Here is a 27,679-nt window from a genome sequence, read left to right as displayed (position 1 = left end):
GAGGGAGGAGGGGCGACAGCCAGGGCTCAGTGGGGACAGTGGGGGGTAGGAGGGAGGAGAGGGGACAGCCAGGGCTCAGAGGGGACAGTGGGGGGTGAGAGGGAGGAGGGAGGACAGCCAGGCTCAGAGGGAACAGTGGGGGGTGGGAGGGAGGAATGGGGACAACCAAGGCTCAGAGGGGGCAGTGGGGGGTAGGAGGGAGGAGGGGGGACAGCCAGGGCTCAGTAGGGACAGTGGGGGGTGGGAGGGAGGAGGGGCGACAGCCAGGGCTCAGTGGGGACAGTGGGGGGTGGGAGGGAGGAGGGAGGACAGCCAGGGCTCAGAGGGGACAGTGGGGGGTGAGAGGGAGGAGGGAGGACAGCCAGGCTCAGAGGGGACAGTGGGGGTTGGGGGGGAGGAGGGGGGACAGCCAGGGCTCAGTAGGGGGTGGGGGGGGAGGCAGCAGCAGCAGTAGAAATTTCTACCTCCCCACCAGGCTGCAGGGACGCCCTTCCTTTGTCAAACAGGAAATAGGGAATGAGGAGGGGAGCCTCTGAGTGTGTGTGCGCATTTGGATGATGGAAGTGTGCACGTGTGTGCGCCTGTGGGTTTGGATACAGACACGTGTGCACGTGTGAGCGTGCGTGTGTGGGTGCACTTGCATCTGAGAGTGTGTCTGTCCGCGAGGGGCTCGGCAGAGATGCAGGGGCCACTTCCAGCGTGGACATGCTGAGTGGGAGGTGCCCGCTTGGTAACCAGACTGAGATCTGGAGCCCGGGGAGGGGTCGGGCCAGAGGAAATGACTGTGCTCTGGGGGGAACTAGCAGGCCCAGCAGCAGCCCCGGGAGCAGGGAGAAGTGAGAAGCCCCTACCTGAATAGGGGGGCGGGCAAGTGCGGGTCAGCAGTTGCAGTGGGGGCTGCCGAGGCATTGCCGGGGCAGGAGAGACGGGGCAGAGGGAGGCGGGAAGGCAGGCCTGGGTGGCACGGACATCAGACTGGGCAGGGGAGGGCTGGAGGCTGGAGGGGCGGAAGATGGCACCAGCAGCTGGACAGGGAGGGGCCATGGAGGGCTCCAGGGGGCTCTGGACACAGGGTAGCATGAGGGAGCCCAGCCAGAGCAGGTCAGAGCCCAAGGAGCAGGTGGGGCCAGGAGAAGGTGGGGTTTCAGGGTCTACAGACCTCGGGCCCCAACAGTGAGAACCAGATGGCTCCTTCCTCCCCATGTGTGGAGCCCCACAGCCTGGGTGGGGTCCCATGCCGAGTGGGGAGGTGTCCGCAGGGCCCCAGGCCAAGCCTGCCCCGTTTCCTGCCGTCCTGGTAGCTGGCGGCACCAGGCTCGGGCGCCGTGGGGCTAATGCACCAGCCTCGGCCGAGGTCTGAGCAGGAAGCCGGGCGGGCGGGGGTCCCCGGTGCTCGCAGCCTAAAAGCCGCGCCTGGCACTGAGGGGCCTTCTGGGGCTGCTTCCGCAGGAAGTTCTCCCTGGATGACCTGCTGACCAACGTCATGCTCTACTGGACGACGGGCACCATCACCTCCTCCCAGCGCTTCTACAAGGAGAACCTGGGCCAGGGCTTCATGACCAACAAGCATGACCGGTGAGTCTGGCTGAGCCCGCACGGGCCGCCCGCCGACGGGCCTCCAGGAGCAGCCGGACCACCCACCCTTGACCCCCAGGGAGGTCCTTTGATGGCAGGACCATAGGTGCCCAGGGTGCCTGGGATGAGAGCACGGTGTCACTTTGCTCATCGAGGGAACGCCGGGCCGGCCCCATGTGGCATTGGCAGTCCTGGACTTCCGGACCCTCAGGGGGCAGCGGTGGGAAAAGGGGAACACAGCTGGGGGGGCTAGCGGCTGTCCTGTCCGGCTCAGCCGATGGGGAGCCCGCATGTTCTCCTGCCCAGCCAGCCCTTCTGGAGAAGGCGGCTTTAGTGGGTTGGACTTGAGGGGGTGGTGAGAGCCTTGGTCTGTCCTTCCTTTCTGGCTCCCTGTGGGAGGGTGATCGGAGCCCCCTGCTGCGGGGGGACAGAGGGGACCAGGATGCCACCTCACCCCTCAGTGGGATCGCTGTGTCTTCCAGGATCAAGGTCCACGTGCCCACAGGCTTTGCTGCCTTCCCTTGTGAGTTAATGCACGTGCCAGAAAAGTGGGTGAAGTTCAAGTACCCGAAACTCCTCTCCTACTCCTACATGCCCCGTGGGGGCCACTTTGCTGCCTTTGAGGAGCCCGAGCTGCTGGCCCAGGACATCGGCAAGTTCGTGGGGCTGCTGGAGCAGGGCTGATGGCCACGGGGTGGGCTGTCACCCCGCAGCTCCCTTGCCGAAGGCTGCCCCCGCCCCCTGGGCAGCTCCCGAGGAGCAGCGAGCCTCCCCGTCTTCTCCTAGCAACAGTGTACACCCCCACGCCTGTTCCCGCCCCTGCCGGGCCCCTGCTCACTGCCTGCACAAGAGCAGGGGTAATAAACGATTTTATTCTAAGAGTGGCTGGAACCAGGTGACATGGGGCCCCCCCCAGTACACTTGGCCGGTCGGCGGTCTGGGCTGAGGAGGGGACCCTGCTGGCTCCAGGACGCTCCACCCCCTCCCCGTGTCCTGGGCAGCGGGGTGGCAGGGGCTGGGCCACACACGGCCCCTATGGGGTGGACCCCCACGCACATCGCCCCCTTGCCACTGGAGGCCGTGGGAGGCTGCAGTCCCCGCCCCTGCAGGGAGGAAAAGGAAGGGGCCACCTGCCCTTCCAGCCGAGGTCGCAGCCCACCCAACCCGGACTGGCCCACGGCCTTCCTGCTCCCGCAGCAGACTCCCGGGACCGGAGGGGGAGGGCTGGATTCGGAGAGGGGAGCCGGCATGAACCCCCAGCCTCATCTGGACCCCATCCAGCCTGGATGGCCGCAGGCTCTTTGGTTATGCACTGGTTGAGTGTGCGCCTCGAGCTGGGGGCTCCAGGGGGCTCTTGCACTCTCCCCTCTCCCCCGTACCTGGCACCATCACCACAGCGAACGGGGCTGTGGGTGCACAACTCCAACACATGATGCTGCTAAAACCCCAGGGACGGCTGGACATTTGTGCAGGAGGGGGACCTGGAAATGCCGGGCCCCCGGCAAGCGAGTGGGAGCACAGAGCTGCTCGGCTGGAAAGGCCGGCGCTCACCACCCGATGGTCGTCCTGGCCCGTCGTCCTCGGCCAAGGGCAGGCGCACCTTTCCAGTTCCATCTCTTGAGAGCAGCTATGCTTAAAACAGGTGGGGCCTGAGTCAGGCCACTTTCCCGCCTGGCTCCGGGCCTGGCCCGGCCGCCCTCAGGCCTCCTGGTAGGCAGGCGGCCCACTGTCACTGGCCCCGGGGCCCCGGGCCGGGCACGGCCCCGGGACGGTCCCGCTGATGCTGTGGATGGCGCCGTAGGTCTGCTGCCGCTGTGGGGACAGGGCAGTTCTCTCCGAGGACAAGCCCTGCAGAATCCGGGGCACATAGGGCTGCCAGAAAACAGGGGGCCTGAGTGCTCGGAGCGGGAGTGGGGGGCCCGGGCAGGAGACTCCGGACCCAGTGCTCCCACACTCCTGCTCCTCCCCAGAGCCGGGCTGAGAAGGGGATTCAGGCCATCCACCTGCCCTGCCTCCTCCCTGGTCTGCAGGGGCAGGTGCCCTGGGGGAATGAGTCCAAGAACCTTCTCTCCGCCGGGGCTGGTCCCAGGACAGACAGCCCTACAGACAGCCTGACCCGGGGGAGGCGGGGGCTGGAGAGAAGGCTGGCCAGACCTGGCTCTGTGGGGGGCGCTGGGGCCTCACGCGGCAGGCCGGCGCTGGGGCAACCCTGTTTCCTGCTCACTTCCTCGGCCACAGGCGCCCGCCAGGCCGCTCCCGGAGAGGCCCAGCGGCAGCCATTAAACCTGCAGAGAAGGAACCCGGGCCGGAAACGGAAACCAGGGGGCGGGGCGGCACCTTGGCCAAACGTGGCCTCACCTACACAGGGATTAGCCATTCCTTCTGGAACGTGGCTTCGCCCGTGCAGGTGAAGCGTCCCGCGGGACTAGAGATTCCTTCTGGAACCATGGCTGCCACGTGATCAAGGCGCTTCCGTCCCCCCGGGAGCCGCTCCGGCTCGGGAAGAAGCAGAACTTACCGTGAAGGGTGCCGGCCGGGGGGCGTCTGCCTCACTTCCTCTGTCGCTCCCTGAGTCCTCCATCTGCAGGTGACAGCAGAGACTCGCCATGATCAACAAAACCGGGCTCCCTGAACTAGCACCCTCCAAACACACAGACTGTTAACAGCCGGGATCCCAGGACTGGCGGGCGCCAAGCTCCCAGCAGCCGAGGCCGGGGGGGGGGGGGGGGGCGCCGGGGGGCGGGGGAGGGGTGGGCAGGGAGAAGGCCACCGGCTCGCAGGGCTGTGACAAGTGGGGCACGTGCCCACCCCCTGCTCCTCCCACATCCCCTCACCTTGTAGTCCAGCGGGCTGAGGTGCCTGAAGCATCCAAAGCAGGTGTAGGCCACGCAGACCAGGATGGTGAGCAGCACGACCAGGAGAGTGAACAGGGTGAGGGGGGCCTTCAGACCTGGGGACAGAGGGACACCAGCCATGCTGGGGGGGGAGAGGGGCAGCTGGTGCAGGAACCGTGTGTGACCTCTCCCGCGGCCAGGAGCACCCAGGGGGGAACCCGCTGAATGGCTGGCATTATCCCCGGTCAGATTTCAGGAACTGGGACCCCAAGTCAGTGTTCAGCTGCCTGCTTCCTTGTTGGGCCGGCTCCCGGCAGGCTCCACTGCCCTGGCTACATGGGATGGAGGCCCCCCTCACCTGACCGGGGCTTAATCACAGCCCTCCTGCCTTTGTCGTTTGCCGGAGAGTATCCCCCTCTCCTCCTGTCCACCCTGTGCTGAGGACCCGGTCCCACCTGCGCCCCAAAGGGCAGCCTGGACCAGCTTGCCCCTCTCCGGTTCAGGCCCTCTGCACGGATAAAGGGACCACCTTCTCTGTACAGCTTCTCCGCTGACTTGGGGTCGCCAGGGTCCCCCGGGCTCCGGCCAGCTCGGGAGCTGGGTGGTCAATGCTGCCCCCAACCAGCCCTCGCCCGGGCACTGTGTTCTGATTGGGCACCAAGGTGAGGGACCTGACCGGCTGTTATGAATGGGGACTGGGAGGCCCCGGGCTGCCTCCTGTGTCCACCCCACAGCCTGCCCTGGTCAGAAGGGCCCCTCACCCAGGCGCAGGAAGGAGAAGAAACAGAGCCAGAAGAGGCACAGGATGGGAGCGGCCAAGGCCTGGTTCACGGCCGCCAAGTGGATCCTCTTCTCCAGCTTGGCCGGGAGGTAGGCGAAGTAAAGGTTGTGCCGGTCCACCATGTGCTTGAGCAGGATGTAGATGAGGCCTGCAGAGATGGGCTGTGAGCTGCAGACCTGGCTGGGCCACGGGGCTCCTCTACCTGCAGCCTCCTGGGGCTGGTGATCTGTCCGATCGCATGAAGCCCAAGTAGGGCTAGATGCAGAACCTGGCTGCTCGCGTCCTCGTTCTCTCTCTCTGCTCCCCCCTCCCAGCCTCTCCCTGACACCAAGGAGTAGAGGTGTCTAGGACCATTTTGCATAAAGAAGCTATTTTACACCCAGATGCCCGGCCTCAGCTTCGTCCTGGGCTCTCCCCCGTGAGCGCCCCCCCATCCTGCAAGGCTCCCCCACTCTCCTTCCCTTCCCCAGCCATGCTGACCCATTGCACCCAGCAGTCAACAGGTGCCCGAGGGTCCTGCCTCAGGGGCGGCACAGAAGGTGGGTGCTGCCTCTTTGATCGTATCACGCTTTTTACAAAATTGTTTCGTTTTTGAAGAGTAATACTATACATTTTTTAAATAGTTCAAGAGCATACAGGGAAAACTAAAACCTCCTCCTGCCCCGAAACCTCAGCTAGCAAGGCCAACGGTCTCTTGAGTGTTCTGTTTCCTTCCAGAATCTTCCATCTGTCTGCAGTTCTAATTTTTATTTATTTATATACGTATATTTTTTTGGTGCCAAAATCCAGGAACCTGATGTTTATTTTAGTGGCAAGGCCTTGGTCTCTAAAGTCAAACGGTCCCCGGTTCAAATGCCGGGTCTACTCCTCACCCCGTCCCACTGGTGCTTCATCCGCGAAACCAGACCTGCCTCGCAGGCGTGCACCATGCGGCACGGTGAGGACCGGGGCATGGGCTCGAGCGAGGGCTGCTGGTCAGCGGCACAGCCGCTCCGGCCCCCACCCCCAGGCCACTCACCGAAGGGCGCAATGATGGGGCAGGTGATGCTGTAGGCCATGATGACGGTGAAGACACACAGCATCCATGCGTACATGGCCCCGAACTCGTACTGGAACGCCTGGTTCTGGGCGGGGAGGCCAGGAGCTCACTCGGGGCCGCCGGGGGACAGCGTGGAGGACGACTTCGGAACGGCAGGCGCGCAGCTCCCCCCCCGGCCTCTCGGGGTCCCTGTGCCCTCCGCAAGCCCCCAGCCTCGCTGGGCTCCCACCCAGGCCACCAGGATTCACGGGCCCTTCGTGTCTCCCTCGATCTGATCGCGTCAACCCAGCAGGCCGGGAGGTGGGGGGGGGGGGCAGAGGGCGGAGAGGGTGCTCAGGACAGACGGGAGAGTGACCCCCCCAGGCTCCGAGGCCAGACCCCCGGGGAGCCACCCGGCGCAGAGGCTGGGGTCCTGGGAGGCAGTCTATATGCTGTCCCTGCCCACCGCGCCCCTATACCTGCTTGATGTTCCTGCGGTCAGCCGCTGTCTTGGCCATGAACATGCGGAAGGTGTAGAGCACCAGGCCCGGCAGCCGGACCAGCTCCATCCCGTTGCCGATGAAGGCCGAGGCGATGACGTAGTTCACAAAGAAGGCACCCTGGTCGGGCAGGAAGACACACCTGGGGGGCCGCGGGGGGTGAGCCGAGGTCCAGGAGCCTCTCTGCCACCAGGGAAGGCACCTCCACAGGGCTCACTACTCTCCTCCCCGGGTGGCTCCGTTCTCAGGAATAAGTCTCAAAGAATGAACAAGACGGCCACCAATGGAGTTTTGGCCTCAGAGATGAACCATGTTTCTGCACATGAGGCGCAAAGTAGGTCAGCCCCCTCGGTGCCTGCCAAAGGCTCTGCCCGGCCTCACCCCGCCAGGCGCCTAGGAGGGGTGCTGGGGTCGCAGGAGGAGAGGACTTCCCGGAGCAAAGACTACCCGCCCCCCCCATGCAGCCCCAGCCAAGCCCCCAAGGGACGTGTCCCCGGGACAGCAGCTCCCAAATGCAGTGTGGACAATCCTTACTCGAGCCTGATGTAGGCTTCTGAGGAAGTTTTGTCAAAGAGCCACCGGAAGAAAAAATCCAGACTGGGGAAAAAACAAAAAGAATGCCGTGAGCACTTCTGTCCCTTGCTCCCTGCGCTCACTATGCATTTTCACGTTTTTCTGCTCTAAGCAGCAGGTGGAACCTCCAGGTCCACGTCTCTTGTCTAAGGTGCCCCTTTCCTCCAGCATCACCGATCAGGGCCGGCTTCCACAGCAACTCCCCCCTTAAAGGACACAGATTCTCCTTTCCCAAGGGCGACGGTCGATGCTTCGTTTCGTGTTCAAGCTTCATTTAAGGAAGAAAGACCGTATCTCCAAAAGAATCAGTGAGCCAGCCCAAGGGCACCCCAAGTGGGTGGGCCCAGCGTGGATGTCGCCAGGGATTGGCATGCACCCCCAGACCACTTCCCCTCTCCCGGGGACAGACAGAGCTCTCCAGAGGTGACCGGACATGAATTCAGGGCAGGAGGTCGTGGTGGGTACCTGGTGAGGCCGAGGGAGGGCAGGATCAGCACCATGAAGATCAAGAATATGTAGACTTTTGACATCATGATCCGGTTTTCTCCTGACCTGCAGGAAGCCAGAGGTGGGTCCCCCCAGTCCCCCAAGTGCTCCTGGCGACCCGGGAGGCCCCTGCTGGGTGCCTGCTGCCCTGGGGGCGGGGGCGGAGGGCGCACGCCCTGCTCACTCACTTGGTCCAGTGAGACTCCAGCAGCGTGGAGTAGTACACAATGGTGGGCAGCAGGGCCGAGAAGGACCACAGCAGGAGGGTCGGGAAGAACTGGCTGATGATGGGGTCCTGGAAAACAAGGGCCACAGAGGAGACAGGTGGAGGGGCGGCAGCCTCCTGGTCATGCTGCCCCCCACCCCCACCCTGGAGCCAATGCTGGGCCTGGTATGGGGTAGGTATTCCATCACGTTGGCTGAGTGGGCCATAACCGCCCTGGACTTCAGTATAGCTCTTTGGAGCGAAGAAAGGAACTTCACACACAGCTGATGTCCGCCGGTCCGACTGACCAGACCCATCGCCCCCTGGCTTCCCTCTACACAGCGAACAGTGGTGGCCAAGGGGAGCGGGCATGCCGAAGCGGGGCCTCCCCAGACGACCGCCCGCTCAGCTCCCGCCGGCCCAGCGGGGGCCAGTCCTGTGTGTGCCCCCTGCGCTCACGGTTGCTGTCACACGAGCCGACCAGCTTACTACTTTCCCTGATAAAATGAGCACAACCATAGAGAGAAAACTTCATGAAAACGAGGTGGCGTACTTCAGAAAGACTCATAAAGGCCAATTCCTAAAAAATGCTACAGAATCAGGGGCACCTAATTGGCAAAGGCGTGAATATTTACAGGCTGTAAATGCTCCGACCACACATTAGCTCATGAGGTCACCATCACCACAGCCCCGTGAAGATGCTAAGGTAGGTGCTTTCACTCCAGCCGTCGGATGAAAATCCGAGGCTCAGAATTCATCAGCCAGGGGACGGCAGAGCGAGGACCAGGGCCTCAGAGCCTCCTGCCCTGCGTGCTTTCCCAGCATGATTAACTGAACGCCAAGCGGAATTGGAAAAAAGAAAGAAGACTTAGGGTGATGTTTCAGCAGAGCTAGTCATCGGAAACCAATACCTTTTTAAGCAGAAACCAACTTAGGGAGTGTTAGCTATTCTCGATTTATCTAAGATTTTAAAAAATAATTTGTTTATTATCTAGATTCTATGGCTTTGTAACAAGATTATCGGACGCCAGAACGTGAAAGAAATAATTGCACCCTGCTGCCCCAATCTGTGAAGCACTTGTCACTCCTTCCTACCCCCTCAGCCCCCCCAGCCCTCCCCAGGTCCGGTGTCAGCCACCTGTCTGGCCTGGGGGACACGTTGGGGAGCTAAGCTGTGTCCACGGGCCACTGGCGAGTCTTGAGCAGGATGCGGGGGTGAGGGCAGCCCCAGCAGAGGCCCCAGCAGGAGCGTCCTCTGTGCACGCGTACCGCTGGCCGCACCCCTGCTCGGAGACGCTGCTCCCGGCTCAGTGCCCTCCCCTGGCTCCCGTTCGCCCAGCACGCCTTCTTGCAGGAGGGGCCTTGCAGCATGGTCACTCACGTTCAGCTCGTGGATGGGTTTGGTGACATTGAACTTGTCTATGGTGGACAGGATGATGGAGGGCGTGGTCAGGAAGAACAGCCCCACGAAGAGAGTGAAGTTGATGCCCAGCCACTGGAACCACCAGCGGAAGCCCTGGATGGAGAGGTTCTTCCTGCAGAGGGGAGGACACAGGCCCTGGAGGCTTATCTCCCAGGCTCTGGCTGCCCACCACGCCAACAGCGGCCGGAGTAGGTGGGTCAGCAGGTCAAGCTTAGGCACGGCAAGGCACCAGACAGAGGGCTCCGGCAGGGGGCTCGTTTCAACCTCAGGAGTACAGGCAAGTGCTCTGTACTGACCTTCAGCTTCAGCCATGTCAAGTTTGGGGTCCCTTTGAGCTCAGAGGGAAAACAGGCTATCCACCACGAACATGGCTCCCCGGCAACAGCAGGGGGGCCAGAACCCACCAAAGAGGTGCCATGAGCACCCAGGCAGCAAGGCTCTGAGCCGGTACGTCTCGGCCATGTCGGCAGCCTTGGTGACTAGTGACACATCCTCCCCAGCAGGGCCAGGGGCTGGGTGCAGGGAGGGGGAGGCAGGGGACAGAGGGGCTGGGGCCCCACTGCAGCCTGTCCCGGCCTCCCACCCCACCAAGAACAGACAAACCACCCCTGAGTTTGGTAAGCCCTGTGACATGAGAAGCAGGACCTTCGGAGGCCAAGCTAGAGCCAGTGGACAAGAGCCCCCAGAGCTCACTCTCGGGGTGGGGGACTGTGGCCAACCGTGCTGAGGCCTCTGCTGGGGCTGCCCTCACCCCTGCATCCTGCTCAAGGCTCGCTAATGGGCCCGTGGACACAGCGTAGCTCACCAGTGTGTCCCCCAGGCCAGACAGGTGGCTGATGGGGTGGGGGGTACAAGAGCCGGGCCCACGGGGAGCCTGCCTGGCTGCTGAGCCTGGCAGCGGGGGTCCCAACCAAGGTAACATACACACTACATTTCAAAGATACTAAGTATGAGAAAGAGAAACATCTCAACTAAAAAATAACTGATCCTGTGTGGAAATGATACTATTTTCCATATTTTGGATTCACTGGAGTGAAGCCCGGAGCATGGACACCCCCCCACACACACATATCACGCCCCCAGCCCTGGCCCAGAGAGAAGCAGGGGCCGCATGCGGACCTCCCTGACCGCCAGTCCCCGCCCGGGCTTCCAGGTGACAGGGCAGCTCCCGCAGGCCCCAGGGCCTCTGTCCCACCCCGGCCCGGCGGCTCACCAGCAGATGTCCTCGGGGTAAGTGGCAAAGGCCACTGTCCATTTGGAGGTGCGGAGCTCCCTGCTGCTGGAGGACGGCTGGGGCTCACCTTTCCACCGCAGGCTCTGACACTTGCAGGCATTGAAGTCTTTCAGGATGCTGACGGGAAAAGCAGAAGTGGCCAGGACCCGGCCGCCCAGGGGCCACGTACAGACATAGGAGACGGGACCCAGCGAGAGCAGGGCCCCTGGGGCAGGGGACCTTGGCTTTATTAGTTTATTACAGGTAATGCTTAGAAAAGCCGTGCCTGGCACCGTCCAGGGAGGATTCCGTCGAATCCCTAGAACAACCCGGCAAGCCAGGGAGGACTCCTGCTTTACGGATAGAGAAACTGAGGCCCTCCCACTTAGGCGTGCGCCTCATCCGTCTGACTCTGCCTCCCACGCTGTTGCACGGCCTCAACCCGCCGCTCCCCCCCGGCCCCCCCCCCCCCCCGCTCACCCCGCATGCTGGCGCTGTGGGCACATCCTGTGACCAGGCCAGGGTCTCACCGGCCCTTCCCCGACTCCTTCCCACTGACACCCACCCCAGGACGGCCACCTCACCCCTCTCCATCTCCATGCCCACCCACCCCCGCTCCTGCCTTGGAACACCCGCTTTCCGCAGGCGCCCTCCCGGCTCTCCCCTTGTGACAGGGTCCATTCCTGGACCTGTGCTGCCGCAGAGAAGGCAGGGGGAGGGGCATCTGTGTGGCCACCTGCTGTCCCCAGTCCTCTCCCAACCCCAGGCATGGGACTGCTCTGGGAGCCAGCGCCCCATACCAGCCTGCACCCTGCAACCCTCCCCAGGCCTAGGCTCTGCAGAAGGGAGTGCCCCGAGTGCCCCGGGGGTGTGCATTTTTACGGGTTGGGAAGCCGGGGCACAGAAGAAGATCTGAGGTCCAGAGTGGACATCTGAAGGAGGGCAAAATGCTGGACAGAGGCAACGGGATCCCTGGGGCAGCTGGTGAGAGCCCAGCAAGAGGGTGAGTCTGCAACAACCCGAGAGGGATCCGAAGAATCGCCCCCGCCCAGCTGTCACAAGCACAGGCTGGGATGAGAGGGAAGGAGATGGAAATGCTACGGGCAAATCCCTGGGATGGATTCCGCGGGACCACCTGCATCCGACAGGGACAGCAAGTCACCTGGAGGGGGACGGGGAGTCGGCCGGGGAAGGGTCCCACTCACTAGGTGGCCATGGACTTCTCCTGGAAGGTGACGAAGGCCATCCCCAGCGGCCGCTCCTGGACCCGGCACTGCTCCTCGGCGATCCTCTCGGTCAGCCGGTCCTTCAAGCGCGTGTAGTAAGCGATGGCGTCCTCCTGCCGGCGGACACACCCCCCGTGACCACGCGGCCCTGTGGGGGTCGGGAACCCCGTGGCGCGCTCCTGCCGGGGCCGGGCCCTCACCCACTCACACCCCGGCACTTCACAGAAGCAGAACTGGCCGCAGGGCTTGGGGTTGATGAGGGTCCACTGGCCCGTCTTCGCCCGCAGGTTCGTGTAATAGCTCAGGCTCTTCTCCGCCTTCTTCCTGCGGGGGCGGGGGGGGAGGGGAGCGTCAGCCTCGCGCTGACCCTGTGGCGCACACCCCCCGCCACCGTCCAACCACCGGTCGCCACCAGACCCAGGAGTTCAGAGCCGCCCTGCTGCCTTCCCCAGCGAGGGCTCCGGCCACGGCCGGCGGGAGGGAGGCAGGTGCCTCAACGGGGGAGGGGCCCATGCCGCCCCGTACCTCTCCTTGCACAGGGCGGGGCCTCAGCGGGGGAGGGGCCCATGCCGCCCGTACCTCTCCTTGCACAGGGCGGGGCCTCAGCGGGGGAGGGGCCCATGCCGCCCCGTACCTCTCCTTGCACAGGGCGGGGCCTCAGCGGGGGAGGGGCCCATGCCGCCCGTACCTCTCCTTGCACAGGTGTAGCAGCCTGGCCACGTTGTAGCACAGCTGGACGTCCAACAGCTCACACGTGGGGTACGCGTCCCTGTGCCCGAAAGATGCCCGTTGGAAAAGAGGACCCCCAGGCGGGGAGACCCCCAAGTCTCCAAGGCTTTTTGTGTGCCAGCAGAGAGCTCTTTTCTTTTTGTCTTTTATCAAAGGGGGAAATTTTGAAATGTAATACAAAGAGGCCTTTTTTAATAGCATGAAAGTCAGTGCCTGCAAGTAACAGGTTTAGACCCTCATGGCTTTAAATCAGCAGGTGCTTCTGGCAAAGGCTGAACACCATTGCTGATGTCCTCCACCCACCCAAAGGAAGAGATTTATCATTGGCTCTAGGTCACTTTGACCTTGGACCATCACCGAAACCCTATCCAGTGTGTGACCCTTTTGAAGGTCACAGACATTTCAGGTTTAATGAAAGCAAAGACCCTCAGCCCAGAAAATGTCTGCACATGCGTTAACCATCATAGTAAGATCGCATCTACTTGTTCATATGCTGTGCGTACCCTTGCTATTGGCAGGTACCGTTAGACGATTAACTGAATTCTCATCAGAATGTGGGAGGCTTCATCCCCATTTTCCAGATGAGGAAAATAAGGGTCAGAGAGGTTATAGGACTTGTGCCCCAGGCCACACAGCTGGTGGCTGTCGGAGCCGCGATCTGAATCCAGGCAGCCTGGCACCGCCGCACGATGTTCCCTCCCCAGACACACAAAGTCCTCACCCACACATGCCAGGCACCCTCTGGGTCCATCTTCGTGAGAGAGACAAAGCCCACAGGCATGTCAGCCACTGATTTAAACAGCAGGACAAGCCGGGATCCCAGGAAGAGCACCAGGGAAGGGAACCCCAGCGTGAGCATCCCAGCCACAGCGCAGACACCCACGTCGGTCCCCAGGGATTGCCGCGGCCGCATGCACCAAAAGGGCCTCCTAAGCTAGGAGATCTCCGATCCAGTGTCTGTATGGTAGGAGGGGGCTTTTCTTTTCTCTTTAAGATTATACATCAAACGAAACAATAGTTTTCAGTGTTGCCCAGCAGGCCCCTCGGGAGGTATTTCAAGGAACAGAGAAAAAGCACGCCAGTATCTGTTTACATAAAAGAGTATTTCTAAAATACTTGGAGTTTCTGAAAAGGTTAGTCAATACATTGTAAACACTCATTTTACAACTCTTTAGCGTTCTTCACAAATGGTGCTCAGTTACACCATCCTCCACCCCTAGTCCGCTCTACAGACTAGTGACTGCTGAGCTGGTGGGGAGTGAAGACGGATAGAAGCCTGGCTCCCTCACCTGCAGCCCAGGGGGTCCAGGGGCCTCTGCACCTGCTCTCTCCCCCCACCCCTGTCCTGATGCTCCATTCCCAGCCCTGCACATGCTTCCTCTCCCCCCCGGCCCCCTGCAGGAGCCCTGGGAACAGGTGCTCAGTGGGGGCTGCCGGGAAGGAGGTCCTGCCCTGGAGAGCTTGGACTCACTGAATGGTGAGCTCTGTGAGGACAGGGCTCTGGACACACGTGCCCCCTCCCCAGATGCCCTCGAAGGGCGGAGGGGCCAGCCGCAGGCCCTCCCCTTCGGAGACCAGCTCTGTCTCAGGCTTCAGTCTCTGCACAGCTGATGCTGAGAAGCCCACGGCAGATCATCTTCCCTGTGCCCTCAAGGGCCTGGCCTCCTCTCCAGCACCTGCGGTCACCCAGGGCGGCCGTGGTGGCCAGCAGAGGGTAGGCCGCCCCAGCCGGAACCCTTCCACGGCACCAGCAGCCACGCAATGACCGTGTGGCAGGGCCAGGCCCTTCTCCAGGTCTCCGGGTGCCCAAGCAGGACACGGAGGGCTCCCCTAAGGCACCTGTCCCACCCGCAGGGGCCACAGCCCCGCTCACCGGAAGTGGCTCTCCACACTCTCCTTCTTGGTGTCTCTGGGGAGGCCCGTGATGAACAGGGTCCGCCTCACCTGTGGAGAAATGCGCCAGGGAGAGGAGTCACTGGGCAAGTCCGTCCGCAGGCGGGCCCCGCTCTTCCGCCCTGTTCGAGCCTCCCCGAAGGAAACAGCGGGAGCTCGGAAGTCTCGGCTGCTCCGGGCCACCTGGCGGAGCCCTGACGGATGCCGTGCCCGCAGCACCGCCTTCCAGACTGTACACACAATACACATCCCAAGCAATTCTGCGAGCCTCCCTTGCATGACGAGAATGGGAGAAGGAACCCAGAGAGGGTGAGGGACTCAAATGGGGTTACACAGCAGAGAGGAGGACCCAGGCCCAGAACCAACTCACAGAAACTCCTCCTCCCCATCAAGCTGTGGGTTACAAAGAGAGAGGGCTGCTCCCAATCCGAACTTTGAGAAGGTACTTAGGATAGGCAACTATAAGCCCGGACCCCACAAATTTAAGGGCTAGTTGGCAACACAGAAGGGGATAAATCCATGTTCTAAAATAATCCGAATTTTTTTTAAAAGAGAATGTCATTTTTGAGTGCAGACATGCCAGCCACATTCCACAGAGGCCCTCTGTTGAAGCTCACTGCTCCCAAGTCCCGGGCCATCTGCCCGCTCGCCGGGGATGCCACTGGGCTCTGACCCCCCTGGGCCCCCAGCTGCACTCACCAGGCTCTCCTTGTACCGGATGGACTGCGTGTGATGCCGCATGAAGCCCACGGTGAGGATGAGGTAGAGGACAGCGAAGACGGTATGCAGCCAGAGAAGGTCATTGCTGGGGGGGGCGGGGACACCACCTGCCATCAGGGCTGGGCTCCCAAGCCAGGGTGGGGGTGCAGGGGCTGGGCCCGGGGTCCCCTCACAGTGCTGAGCTGAGGGCCAACGGCTCCATCCCAGCAGATGCCTCCAACAGCGGCCTCGTGGCCAGTGCCCCTCTAGAGCGGGGGGCCACGGGGCCACGTCCATGCCCACCACCCAGCCACACGCGCTGGCTGCAGAGGGGCTCTCGCACATCGGCCCACTGGCTGAGGACTCTCCAGCCGAGCCCGGGCTCTGGAATCTGCCCTCCCCTTGGTCCCCGCCCCGTCAGCACCCTCAAAGCCCCCACCCCATACTCACTCGTTCTGCAGGTTTGCTATTGTTGTCCTCCCAAAGCTGTAAGGGTCTTTGTCTGCAGAGAAGCAAGACACATAGTTCCAGGGTCAGGCTAGTGGAGGGGGAGGGGGCACGGCAGCCTCGGTGTGTGGCTCCGGACCCGTCAGAGGACCTGACCATCTGTCCAGTATTTTCAGAGCTCCACCAACCAAGGCCTCTGCTGTACCCGACAACTTCTTCCCAACCCACCATGTGGGGAAGTCAACTTTGAATTCCTCTTGCTCTGAGATTCTTGTGACATTCTGTGAGAAATCTAAAATCATCCTAAGCTGGGCCCAACACCAAGTTGGGAATCACTGGGCATAAGAAGTGGATTTTTGGGATGCCCGGCTGGCTCTGTCGACAGGGCACGCAACTCTTTTTTTTTTTTTTTAAAGATTTTATTTATTTATTTGACAGAGAGATAAAGAGAGAGCACAAGTAGGCAGAGCTGCAGGCAGAGAAGGAGAAGCAGGCTCCCCGCGGAGCAGGGAGCCCGATGCGGGGCTCAATCCCAGGACCCTGGGATCATGACCTGAGCCAAAGGCAGACACTCAACGACTGAGCCACCCAGGCGCCCCAGAGTGTGCGACTCTTGATCTTGGGGTCGTGAGTTTGAGCCCCACGGTGGGTGGAGAGACTACTTTAAAAAAAAATTTTTTTTAAGAAAAAAGTGGATTCGTGATGGCATTTTGGAAGCTGGCTTCCTGCAGTTGCTTGGAAACATTGTTCCACACTCCGATTTTGACTTTGAGCATCACGAACATCTTCCAGATCCACTAATTATGTCCTCCTGATTGGGTGGGGGCAGGAAAGTGGAAAGCACTCTCCAAAAGCCTGATTTGACAAATCTTGGGGTTTTATTCCTCATACTCAGACAGAATCAGAAATTGACGGGGGGGGGGGCAGCTCTTGGCTGGGGGCGGGGGTCGTCTCCAGACCTTTGGGCAGAAGGGAAAGTTCCGAGAGTCACCTCGAGGACTCCTCACGTCTGAATCCGAGCATGAGTCCTGGGGTTCTGCCCTATCACAAAGAGCCCCGCGGCTCTGCTCAGGCCCGAGTCACGCAGGACAAGGGGTCATTACCCAGGAGGTCACCCGAGAGGTTGACGGGCAGGATGATGCACAGGGACAAGCAGCTGACCACCACCAGCAGGAAGATGATGTGTCTCTGGAAGGACAGGTAGTGGATGGCGTCCTCCCCACACCACTCCAGGATCTGGTCATCGCTGGCCAAGACACGCACATGGAATCTCAGTGAGCGGCAGTGGCCTCACTCAGTCCTCAGGACCATCTGGGAGGCGGGTTCCCGTCCCACCCCCACCGCTCTACATATGAGGACGCAGCCCGCATCCCCGGTCACACAGCTTGTGCGGGCACAGCGAGGATGGGGCCTCCTGAGCCTGCCCCGTTAGCCCGCCGCACCGCACCCCCAGGAAGCTGCCGTCTCAGCAGCCATCTGTGCAGGGGCGAGGCGTTGAAGCTCACCCGCACCGCAGCCCTCCCCGCCGCCGTGAATAAGCAAAGTCACGGCAGGGTGGCTGCCAGGCTCGCAGCCCCCACTCTTTCCCGGGGCTCCCCTCAGGCAGGCTGTGAGGCAGGGGGAGCCGGTCCCCGAAGCATGGAGCATTCGGGGCTCAGGCCCTCTGCTGCCCCGCCTCCTCCCTGCGTCCTGCTTGGGGGGGCCACAGGCGCTCCACCCTTTCCTGGGTGCCATATTTGGAAGCTCCAGCTGGCTTGGGGACCTGGAAAATTCCAGAGGCCGACAGCCAGACCTCTGTGCCATGGACAAAGGATGGGGCCCCCTCTGTCCCAGTCCCCTGACAGGGAGCTGCCCCAGGATCCAGCTTCTGGAAGGAGTAGTGATGAAGACTCAAACCCATGAATGAGCAATTCTCATCCACGGTGTTTCTGGGGACATGCCTCTCTGCCTTCCGATCTGGCTGGGAAAGGCACTTCTAAGGACCCTGCGGGGCCTCTCTGAATGTCGGTGGGAATGCTGGCTGTCAGCAGCTGCTAGGTTTAACTGTAGCCTCGGAAACATCAAGGTGCTGTCCTTTCTGCGATAGGGACAGACGGGGAGAAAACCCGCAGAGCGGAGATGGGCCAGCATCACGGTGACAGACAGGATACACGGCGGCACCATGACAGCCCCTCCATGAGAAGTGCGTGTCCATGCGGGGGGCGCGGGGGGGGGCTGGAGGGGACACAGAACCATGAAAACGGGGCGAGGGAGAGGAGCCTGCTGCAGAGCAGATCTGCCCACCGCCTTTACGGATTACCATGGAAATGATGAGTCAGTGTCCCCCGCTGCCCCACCCGGCCCAGGGGGGTGGGGTCCCCAGCCCAGGGGCAGGGGCGTGGCCTGAGCCCCACCCAGCCGCACCCCCCCCCCAGTAGCCAACCGAAGAACATGCCCTGGGCGTCCCTCAGGGGGACGGTTCTAGGTGTCCTCAAATTTGTTCTCACTGATTCTTTTCCTTCTGTGATGGACTTATTGCACGGAGTATGTTATGACCTCCAGCATCAGGAGAAATGCCTCCTGGTGACATGATTTTGCGGTGGTGGAGAAGGGTGGGGTTGGCAAATGCACCTCTCCCCCTTGTACAGTTGGGGAACCTGAGGCCCAGAGAGAGGGACATCCCCAGCGTCCCGTAACTGCTGGATATCATCAATTCTGAGAGGTGCTTCGCATATCTCGGCACCGTGAAAGGGTGCTGCCTACGACCGCAGCGGATCCTGCTTGATAGGGTTTCTCTCTGCAGGCCCCACATCTTAAAAACAAGGCCACTTTTAACCCAATGAGGTGAATGTACTGAAGCATCATTCTTTCTCCTCTCTGCACTAAACCAGACACGGAAGCCTGCCGGGAAGAGCCTCCGTCGGGCGTGCTGGTGTTAAATACCAAGGGGCCATCGTTCCTGCCTAGAGCACAAAAACTCAGTTCCGTGAGCTTGTGCAGGAGCTTCTGGGCCCCCTGTTCTTAGCCCCTACATTCTGCTCTGGGCCTGAGCTGAGAAGCAGCTAAGAGACCCCCATCTTGGGGTCGGGCATTTTGACCTTTCCTTCTCACGGGCCAAACACGCTAACCCCCCCCCAGACAAAGACCGACAGCCAGATACCCCCCCGCTCCCGCTCCAACCCACACACAGACACGGGTGCACGCGCACACCAGCCACCCGGGCCGTACTCACTGTAGGCGGAAGATGGCGGTCAGCCAGGGGCAGCATCCCTGGAAAGGCAGAGAGCAGGGGTCAGCCGTGGACGTATGTGTCTTTAGGAGGCAGATGTGATCACTGTCCGTGCCCTAAATAACCACCTAGCCTCCCGTGATGCAAAAGCAACGCTTTTGTCCCAAATTCAGGAAGCTACCACGTGTCCCTAAAGTGACAGGGTCTCCACACTCCCAGTCCTTTGTGACAGGCACCCCATGCCTGGAACTCTTGTAAAAACCTCTCAAGCTTTGACAATTTGCGGAATCATACAGGCTCCAGGGGCAAATGCTGAACTTGAAGAGAGAGCAGGAGGGTGCTCAGGAGAGCCTCAGAGAAGCTTCCGCGGGCTTCTGTTAGGTTGTCCCGAACGATGGGCTGAGACATGGGATGGACGCAGGGAGACAAGCCTCGTGGATGGGACAGTCCCCCCCCGGAGTGGGGTTACGGAGGGAAGAGGGGGTCTGTAGGTTTTACTGTCCATCGCGTCTCTTACGCACAATCCCCCCAGAGCTGGGCTGCCCCCCAGCTGGGAGACACACACATCTAGTCGTCATCCATTCGGGGTGATAGGACTGGATAAGGCATGGTTCCTGCCCACAGGTGGCTCAAGCCAGCAGCAAGTCAACAACGAGCTGTCACACTTGTCCCTGAGTGTGATCACAGAGACGAGCGCTGGGACGGCAGGGGATTCGGGGAGCCCTCTGCCTGAGAGGTGACCCCGTCCTGGGCCCCCCAAGTCAGGTGGTTTGGTCGGTGCTGAGAAGAGCTGTCACCAGCACTGGCCACTCAGGACGCAGGGTCCCGAGTCAGCCGCTGAACAGGTGCGCAGCAGCCTGCCCCTGCCCCCACCACAGCCACTGCCACACCGCTCCCTTTGGTACCAACCAGCTCGCTTTCAAAATCTTGTTGCCCGAAAGAGGAAGATGACGACAATCTCTGGAATCTGGACTCACTAGAAACACAAAAGGGAAGAATGACAGAAAAGTCTACACCTGACGTCCCAGACCAAAGCTACAAGCCTGCCTCAAGGTCTGGCACAAGATATAACTCGGCCCACGAAATGTGTGGATGCCCATACCTGGGCGTGTGAGACGTGAAACTCTGCCTCACAGGGGTGAGTGACGAGGGCTCGGGCATGAGCACCGCCCCTGTGCCCTGCGCCCTGGGGCCTCAGGGCCGCGACGCCCACGGGTCCACCTAATGGGACTTCAGAGCGTCGACGTATGTGATCTGCTTCCCAATGTGTTGAATAAAACTTGGAACAAATGCTGCATTTTGTCCAATCTACGACACCACCACTTCTAAGGGACGTAACTATTTTATGGCTTTGCTTTCGCAAATGCCGGCACTGAGGCTGCAAGGAAGGAAGGTGCTCGAACACGCCGCGCCCCTGCCGCACAGACCACGTTTCAACACGGCCCGTGGAGCAAGAGCAGCGGGGGTCGCCCAAGGAGGCCCTAGGGGGCAGGGCAGCCCGGGCACACATGCGTTTCCCCTGTGGCTTCCTATTCTGCACCTGACGCAAGATCCCGGCGTGTGGCAACAGCTGGGGTTGGAGATGCCAGGGCGCAGGCCTAGACTCCGACCCCCCCTTCAGGTGTCATGAGCCGTCAGGGCCTGGGGGGGGGGGGGTCTGGCCAAGGGGGGCCCTGCTCGCCAGACTCCCCGACGCTGGCTGAGCGAGGGCCACCAGCCCATGCTGACCCCGAGCGAGGACAGGGGCAGCTCCCCTCACCCGCCTTGCCTCGCCCCCAGCCCCAAACTAGCTCATTTCCAAGAAGAGACACTTGAAGACGTTCAAGGTGAGAAAGCCATCGGCATCCTTCTCAGCTGCTGACGAAAGCCCTACGTGTGCAAGCAGCTAGATTTCCTCCACGGCCTGAAGCCAACGGCACTTCTGGCACCGGCCTGGCAACGGACACGGTCTTGTGTCAGCGTCTCGTGTGGGCCGCCCGCCCGTCCCGGCGACACCCACACACACACACTCGAGGTGACGTGTCCTTGTTACCTGTCTGCTTCTGACACCAGGGCAATGCGGCCATAATCCCAGAATCTCCTTCTTATGATGGAAAACACCAAAATTAAACACTAAAAGGAGAAAACAAACCAAATCAGGTGACCTGTAGGGAGCGCGGGACAGCTCCCCCCGTTCGCCAGTGCCCGTCCGGGGTGCCTGAGGCACGACAGCCATCCACGGTGCGCTGGGCTTCCCCCGCGCCCCCTCGTCCTGCGCACTGGCCCTGTTCTCCACCCTCCCTCCCCAGCCCCGACAGGCCTTCCGCTGCTCCTGAGCAGGGAGACAAGCTCTGGGCCCACAGCTGCCCTGGGGACCAGCCTCCCTCCTCACTTCACACCGACATGCAGGTTTAATTACAAGGAGGCAGAGCTGCCCCAGGCTGAGCCGCAGCGGTGACACCTTTGCCTGGTGTCTGGTTCTCCCGGAGGGGCCATGCCCACCGAGGACCTGGTGCTCCGGTGGGCTCAGCCTCCACTGGCTGGGGCCCTCGGCCCATCTCCCTAACCCCCTTTAGCTCTAAAATCTGTACATTCTAGCTCTCTCCTCCCTCCCCACACCTCAGCCCTGGCTGGTCCTCAGACCCGCTGGGCCTCTCCCCGCTCCCTGAACAGGCGCCCTCCCTCAAGATTCAGGGAGGCAGAGGGAGGGAGCCATTTTCCTTGAGCACAACCCTGCCGGCCCCAGTCAGGAGCTGAGCTTTTAAAAGTGGGTTTTGTCCCCCTGAAGGGAATCCAGAAGGCCAGAACCCCAGGGGGGCCCTGCTCCTGCTCTCCGAGGGGTTAGCTCAGGCGGGTGGGGAAGCTGCTGATACACCTCCACAGGCAGGTGAGTCCTGTCTTAGGGTAAACGTGAAGCCTGCTGGGCAGGTGCCTGCCCTCCTGCCCTGCCGTGCTGCCGTGTGGACCTTTCCTGCGCGCTCACGTTTTCCAGGCCCCTCTGGCTCCCAGGGGCACCCCGAGTGTCCCATGATAAAAATCCACCACTGCCAGCAACTCTCTCCTCAGCCAGGCCCCCCTCAGCGGTGTCCGCCTCCATCTCCAGACGTCTCTCCTTGGCTCACCGCCCCCACCCCCGTCCCACCCCATTTACTCCGATGGGCTCTGTCACACGTTGGGAGAAGGCATCAGGAGGCACTGGCCGGCCCACGGGCAGGCAAAGGAAGGTGCGCCTGACCCCAGCACCTGCCACCCGGCCAAAGGTGGGTCGGCACAGGGGAGAAAAATGGTGCACTTTAGGCTAGGGGTTGTTTGGGAAGCAGGAGGTCTACACTAACGAGAGGCCGCTGTGTGCGCCAGCTCTGAGGAAGGGGGGCCTTTTCCGAGGTCTGTCCTTTTCTCCGCGGCTGATCCCCTAAAAGGCCCAGGACCCAGTGGGGACGGGAGGTGACATTTCTAGGCCGGGAGGTGTGGCCACTCTAATTGGAACCCACACCTTCCATTCACAGCTCTTGTCCCTGCGGACGGCCCCCCCTCCCGCGCCTCCCCACACGACAGGCTGCTAACTCCGGGGGTGCTCAGCTTCAGAGGTACAGCCACGTGGGCCCTGTCCCTGCAGAGCCCGACGGGATCTTCTCTGGAAATCCCGCAGCTAAGATTCCTGACCTCCGCCGTCCGGAGTGGCACACGCGGGCCGTGGCCACAGCAGGTGGGCGGCAGAGCTGCTGTCCACACTCAGGTGGGCCTGGCTCCTCACCTGACCTTCCCAGAAGGCCTGGGGACGGGGTAAGGGCGGGGAGGGGGACACGGTTCAGGAGGGGTCTCACCAGGAAGCAGCTGACGTCTATGAGCAGGACAGTGGGGACACCGCCGAAGGTGACCCCCTGCAGCACGGTGCTGTTTTTGGCCGAGTTGTAGCAGTAGGAGTCGTTGGGCTGGTCCCCGATGCCCAGCCGCTCACGCATGGACACCGCCTTGGACTGCCACAGCTCCGGGGGGCGGGCGCCGGTCATCGCGCCTGTCCTCCCTGGAGAGCAAACCCGGGCCGACGGTCAGGGCGTGGAAGCCCCTGCTGTCTCCCGGCCTGCACTGGCAGAGGCCAAGGTGGGGGCCAGCAGCAAGGAGCCTGGCAGGGCCCATGAGAATAGCTCCACTGTGGGGATAGCCCCAAGGGTCAGCCGGGCGGGGGGAGGACTCATCCGGGACAGAGTTGGCAGCCTCCCCGGAGTGGGCGAACGGCCAGGGGCCGCCGTGGCCTCAGGGGCTGCTGCTGAGGGAGCATCCTGTGGGGGCCCCGGAGCTCCAATGGGCAGGCAGGGGACAGACCCGGACGGGAGGGAGATAAAGGCGGGGAGTAAACGCAGGAATCAACAAATTAGAAGGGACATCCAAGAAGGCGGCAACGGTCAGTGCCCCGGCCCCACTGCTCCTGGGCTGTCCAGCTGGGCCTCCAAAGCAGGCCCTTCCGCTTGGAACTGAGGCTCGGGGGCTCAGCGCCAAATCGGCCTCAGACCCAGCCTCTTCCGGCCCTGCCACGCTCCCCGTCTGGCTCCCCACATTAGCTCCGTGAAGGCCCAGAAGGGGCAGCCAGAGAAGGTGGGGTGGGGTGGGGGCCGGGGGAGATAGAGGAGGATGGGAGGAGGGAGGGGGCTCCTCAGGGACCCCTGGAGCACACCCCAGCTCTGTCCTGCTACCCCCACCCTCCTGGGTACCCTTGGTCTAACTGGAAGGCCCAGCATTTCCAAAGCAAATATTCCTCCCGGCTGGTTGTTGACCTTTCCTTTCTGAGGCTCCTGGTACCCCTGTGAAGCTAATGGAAATCTCCGGTGTTTGTCTCCTGACACCAGGCCCCAGAGTTAGCGCCCGAGTTCTGGCCCCCGCTTCACGCTGTCTGTGGCTGAAGAGCCAGCAGAAATACTCAGCAACCCTCCCTCCAGCTCCCACCTCCCCACATCTGGGGATTCTGCTAGGTCTGATATTTTTTTCCCTTTCTTTTTTTTTTAAGATTTTCTTTATTTATTTGAGAGAAGGAGCACATGAGTGGGGGGGGGCAGAGGCAGAGGGAGGGAGAGAAACCCTCAAGCAGACTCCCCACTGAGCGAGGAGCCCGACACAGGGCTCGATCTCACGACCCTGAGGTCACGACCTGAGCCAAAATCATGAGTCAGACTACTTAGCCGACAGAGCCACCCAGGCGCCCCTGGCTCTGTATTTCTAAGCTGCTATAGGAACAAAACTCTTGGGACAAGAAGAAAAGGTACAGACAACCCAACCAGGTGTTTGGACTACCTGGGAATGCTGCTGGGGTGTGTAGGGGGTGCTGAGGGCCACTTCTGACCCCTGGGGCTGGCAGGGGACAGTCTCACACTCATGACAGCAAGTGCAGGAAGGGGGTGGGGGTGGCAGATCCGGGGGCCTGGGAGGGGCCCCAGAAGGCCGAGTCACTTTCTCACCCCCGCAAGAGACTTGGCAATGGCTGGAAGATACGAGGCCTTGCAGTTGGTGGCTCTGAACAGAGTCACAAAGACTACCTCTGGGACACAGATCCTGTTGCTTTCCCTGCTCTAAATGTCACCCAGCAGCCCCACCCCGACCACAGGGCCTGGCCTGACGCTGCACGGCCAGTGCCTGCCCCTCCCTCCCGCCCAACACTCACCAGCAGGAAGGACTGTGGGCGCGTCCCTCAGAGAGGTCCTCACTTGGAGCCGGCTCCCCCTCCCGCTCTGGCACAGACAGAGGCGGCCCCAGCCACCTCCCAAGACGCCTCGGGCCTGCTACTCATTTCCTGCAGGGCCTTCCTGACCCCAGGACCAGGGAGCACCAGCCTTCACAGGCTTCCCTAAAGAACACAGACGGCCCGAGTCACCGGGGGCTGCCTTTTCCAGTTTGGCACAGGGCCCTGCGCTCACACCTGCCCCGTCTCTGAGCTCAGGCACCCACATGGAGCCTTTGGCTCTTCCCCGGGGGCTCCCCCAGCCTGCTCTACCCCCCAGCTCCCAGAACTGGTGCTGGGCTCTCCTCTGTGCTGCTTGCTCCTCTCTCCTCCCCCCAACGTCAGCAGCCTCTCCCCTCTTCTCTGGCTCCAGGCACTGCGGGGACTGGGGAGTGTCCACCCCACGGGAGCAGGGGTGGCTGTGGGCTCCGGGTCAGCCTCTGAGTCCAGGACCTCATCAGGGCCCCAAGGGCAGCTGCTGTCCAAGGACTAGAGTCAGGAGAAGGAACACAGCACAACAAACAAGGAAGGCCTGAAAGGTGACGTGGGAAGAAAAAACAAATCCTCCTCATAAAATGCTCACAGAGGGAGCAGTGTCCCTGGGAAGGGGCGGCCAGCCGGGACTTCTAGAAGGGCAGCAGCCCCGTGGGAGGAAGGTGAGTCCTCTTCCTCCGTCGGCTCCGGGCACACCTCTAAGTCACCTTGCTCCTGCCAAACAGGCTCCCCGGGGTGGTTTTACAAAGTTGAGTAAGAGCTGGTGAGGTCAGCCAGCAAATATTACCAGCCCGGGAGGGAGCCTCGGGGTGCCCCGGACTGTGGCCGGTCGGGCCAGCCCCTCCAGGGGAGGCGCCCAGCTGAGGGCAGAGCCAGCCGCCCCCGCAGACCTTTCAGCTCAGTCGTGAACTGTCCCTGCGCTATACACACGTCATGTCCCAATTCTGCTGAAACATCACAGTGCCTCCAGGACCAGCCCCCCTGCAGCTTCCCGAACAGACAAGCTGTGAGCCGGGCAGCTGGGGGCCCAAGCACCACAGGGCAGCCCTGCCGGGCTGGGGAGGAGGCAGGGAGCTGGCTCAGTGGGGGGAAGAAGCAAGGAGGCCCCGTGGCCACAGGAGCCTAACTGGCCCTGGCTTGGCGTACGGGCAATCTTCCCCTATGTGTAGACCCGCTTAGTCCAAAGCCTTACCCGTGCCTTGCAGAGAGCTCTCTAATAACCTGGAGGGAGGAGAGGCCGAGCCACCACTGAGGCCCTGCAGCCAGAGCAGCAGGTGACTTGGGCCCCCAACTCCAAGCTCAGCCCTTGGGCACCCCAGAGTCTGGTAGTGGCCATCAGGAGGGAGGGCTGAATGCAACAGCCGGTCTCAAGCTTGCCCACTGCCCGCCTGACTTGGCAGCAAGGCTGGGCCCCTGACCGGCAGCACACCTGACCATCGACACCTTCCTTCCAGAAAAGCCAGCAGAATGTTGCAGGAGGTGCGTGAGCCCCGTCGGGTCTTGCAAGAAGGCCCCATGCAAATTCAGGGTATTTTTTTATCAGCACAGACCTTCCGATTCTGTTCCAACAGCGAGACCACGAGCAGCTCCAGCCCTTCTGCCACGGGAGCTAACTCGGATCTGCCGGATGCAGGAGAAGCTTGCGAGTGAATACAAAGTTCTTAAAGCACCACCAGACAGGACCCGGGACCCTGGACAACAGTTTCCCTCCATAGATATGGGCCCTGGAGCCTCGGGGAGGCAGGGCACCCAGCAGTTACCTGAGCAGGCTCTGCACTTAGGGTACCATGTTGCTTAGACAAGTGGCTTAAATGCTCAGTGCCTTGACTTCCTTCTCCGTAAAATGGGGGCGATGATGTTATTCCGCTTACTTACACGGCTGACCATGCCATGAAGCACTTAGCCCAGGGCCTAGTCCCAGCGAGCACTCGAAAGCTCTTGGTTTTTAAGTCACTCCTCCAGCTACTGGGAAACAATGTCAGGACTCCCTCTGATGTTTTTTCCCTGTTACAGCCCAGTTCAAGAGAGATCTTTGCCCCGACACTAAACAAGGAAGAGGTCGTGTGAAGAGGAGGGGTCCTCTGCTTCTGTTCCCATTCTCCGGAGGCAGAAGCACACTTGGGACTCTGACACGTGTCAGAGGAGGGGAGGAAGGAAAAGGGAGAAATACTGGTTGTTCCTGCAGTGAGGGATGACAGGGAGATCTTCCCCCGTCCCCCACGAGTGTCTTCAACCCTGTAGGCGCCAGGGCCTCCGAAAGGCCCCAGCACGCCTCCACAGTCCCCCTTGTGCCCTGGGCGGGCCTGGGGAGCACAGCCCACCAGCCGAACCAGGAAGCCGGGACACTGTAAGCGCAGCCGCGCAGGTTCCGCGGGGAAGGAAGCTGGCGGTCACTCGGTCTCCCGCACTGTGGAGTCCTGCCCTTGAGGACACCACCGGCGGCTGAAAGGTGGAGGCCACCCCAGCGTCTCAGGTGGCCAGTCTTATCAGGTCCCCGGACCTGGGCGGTTTGGGTTTCCTGGCAGAACTCTCCTCACCCTCCCCGAACGCCCGGCCTCCCTCCGCGGGGCGCCGGCAGGGCCGCGGGCAGGGGTCCCTGAGGAACAGACAGCCCCAGGGGCTTCTACTCCTTCCCAGCAGCAGAGGACTCAGGCGCCCGGCCCCTTCCCAGGCCTGCGAGGCACAGAGTCCGAGAAGGAAGAGCCCCCACCCCGGCTGCGCTCCTCTCTCCCCGTCCCGGCTGGGAGGTCGGGCTCCCGGGGACAAGTCCCCGAGGGGAGGCGAGGGGAGAGGGAGCCTCGCAGGGGGAGTCCGGAAAGGCTGTGGGCCCAGGACCCGACCCTCCGCCCCCTCCGCCTCGCCCCTTCCCCTCTACCTGCGGCGCGGGCGCGGCGGGCTCCACCTGGCCGGGCCGGGCGGCGTCCCCAGGCCCTTAAAAGTTGCAAAGGGGAACTCCGGCGCCTCCCGCACATGCGCAGAGCCGCGCGCGCGCCGCCGGCCAAATTTGCGGCGGCGACCGGCGCCCCGCGGCCCCCGCCCCCCCCCCCCGCGCGCGCAGCCCTGGCCCCCGCGAGGACGCGCAGCTCGGCTCCGGCCGGAGGTCGCAGGGTGGCCGACGACCCCCGGGCCCGAGCTGCGCGGCCGCGCCGGGAGCGCGTTTTCCCCGGAGCCGGGGGCCTGCGCAGA

General features: G+C 62.1%; 2 protein-coding genes across 5 annotated transcripts in view; one reads left to right on the top strand and one right to left on the bottom strand.

The window, feature by feature from the left end:
• The window catches only part of EPHX1 (epoxide hydrolase 1), a 59,312-nt gene extending 56,779 nt beyond the window's left edge, over nt 1-2,533 (top strand). For both annotated transcript variants that reach the window (XM_032393907.1, XM_032393906.1), the window contains exons 8-9: nt 1,450-1,575; nt 2,058-2,533. In XM_032393907.1, coding sequence (XP_032249798.1) covers nt 1,450-1,575; nt 2,058-2,259 — 328 coding nt within the window. In that variant the 3' untranslated portion in view covers nt 2,260-2,533. The remainder of the gene's footprint in view (nt 1-1,449; nt 1,576-2,057) is intronic.
• A 22-nt stretch (nt 2,534-2,555) lies between these two features.
• Nucleotides 2,556-27,457, bottom strand: TMEM63A (transmembrane protein 63A). Of its 3 annotated transcripts, XM_032393903.1 has the most exons (24): nt 27,369-27,457; nt 24,443-24,625; nt 22,614-22,813; nt 20,843-20,922; nt 19,720-19,786; nt 18,814-18,851; nt 16,706-16,848; nt 15,606-15,657; nt 15,156-15,261; nt 14,437-14,507; nt 12,523-12,603; nt 12,035-12,158; nt 11,814-11,947; nt 10,609-10,746; nt 9,354-9,507; nt 7,956-8,062; nt 7,747-7,833; nt 7,243-7,305; nt 6,688-6,850; nt 6,209-6,314; nt 5,171-5,338; nt 4,410-4,525; nt 4,094-4,156; nt 2,556-3,447 (listed from the first exon to the last, which is right to left on the bottom strand). In XM_032393903.1, the coding sequence occupies exons 3-24, from the start codon at nt 22,797-22,799 to the stop codon at nt 3,274-3,276; spliced, it is 2,421 nt and encodes an 806-aa protein (XP_032249794.1). In that variant the 5' UTR covers nt 22,800-22,813; nt 24,443-24,625; nt 27,369-27,457; the 3' UTR covers nt 2,556-3,273. The 3 variants fall into 3 exon arrangements, with proteins under 3 accessions (XP_032249794.1, XP_032249796.1, XP_032249795.1); XM_032393905.1 differs by lacking the exon at nt 24,443-24,625 and having other exon boundaries at nt 27,369-27,451; XM_032393904.1 differs by lacking the exon at nt 27,369-27,457 and having other exon boundaries at nt 24,443-24,664.
• Between the last annotated feature and the right edge of the window lie 222 nt (nt 27,458-27,679).

This window comes from Phoca vitulina, unplaced genomic scaffold, assembly GCF_004348235.1.
Source record: "Phoca vitulina isolate PV1807 unplaced genomic scaffold, GSC_HSeal_1.0 scaffold78, whole genome shotgun sequence".
NCBI classification, from domain to species: domain Eukaryota; kingdom Metazoa; phylum Chordata; class Mammalia; order Carnivora; family Phocidae; genus Phoca; species Phoca vitulina.
Note: the sequence above shows the minus strand (reverse complement) of the source record. Positions and strands in the feature narration are given on the sequence as shown.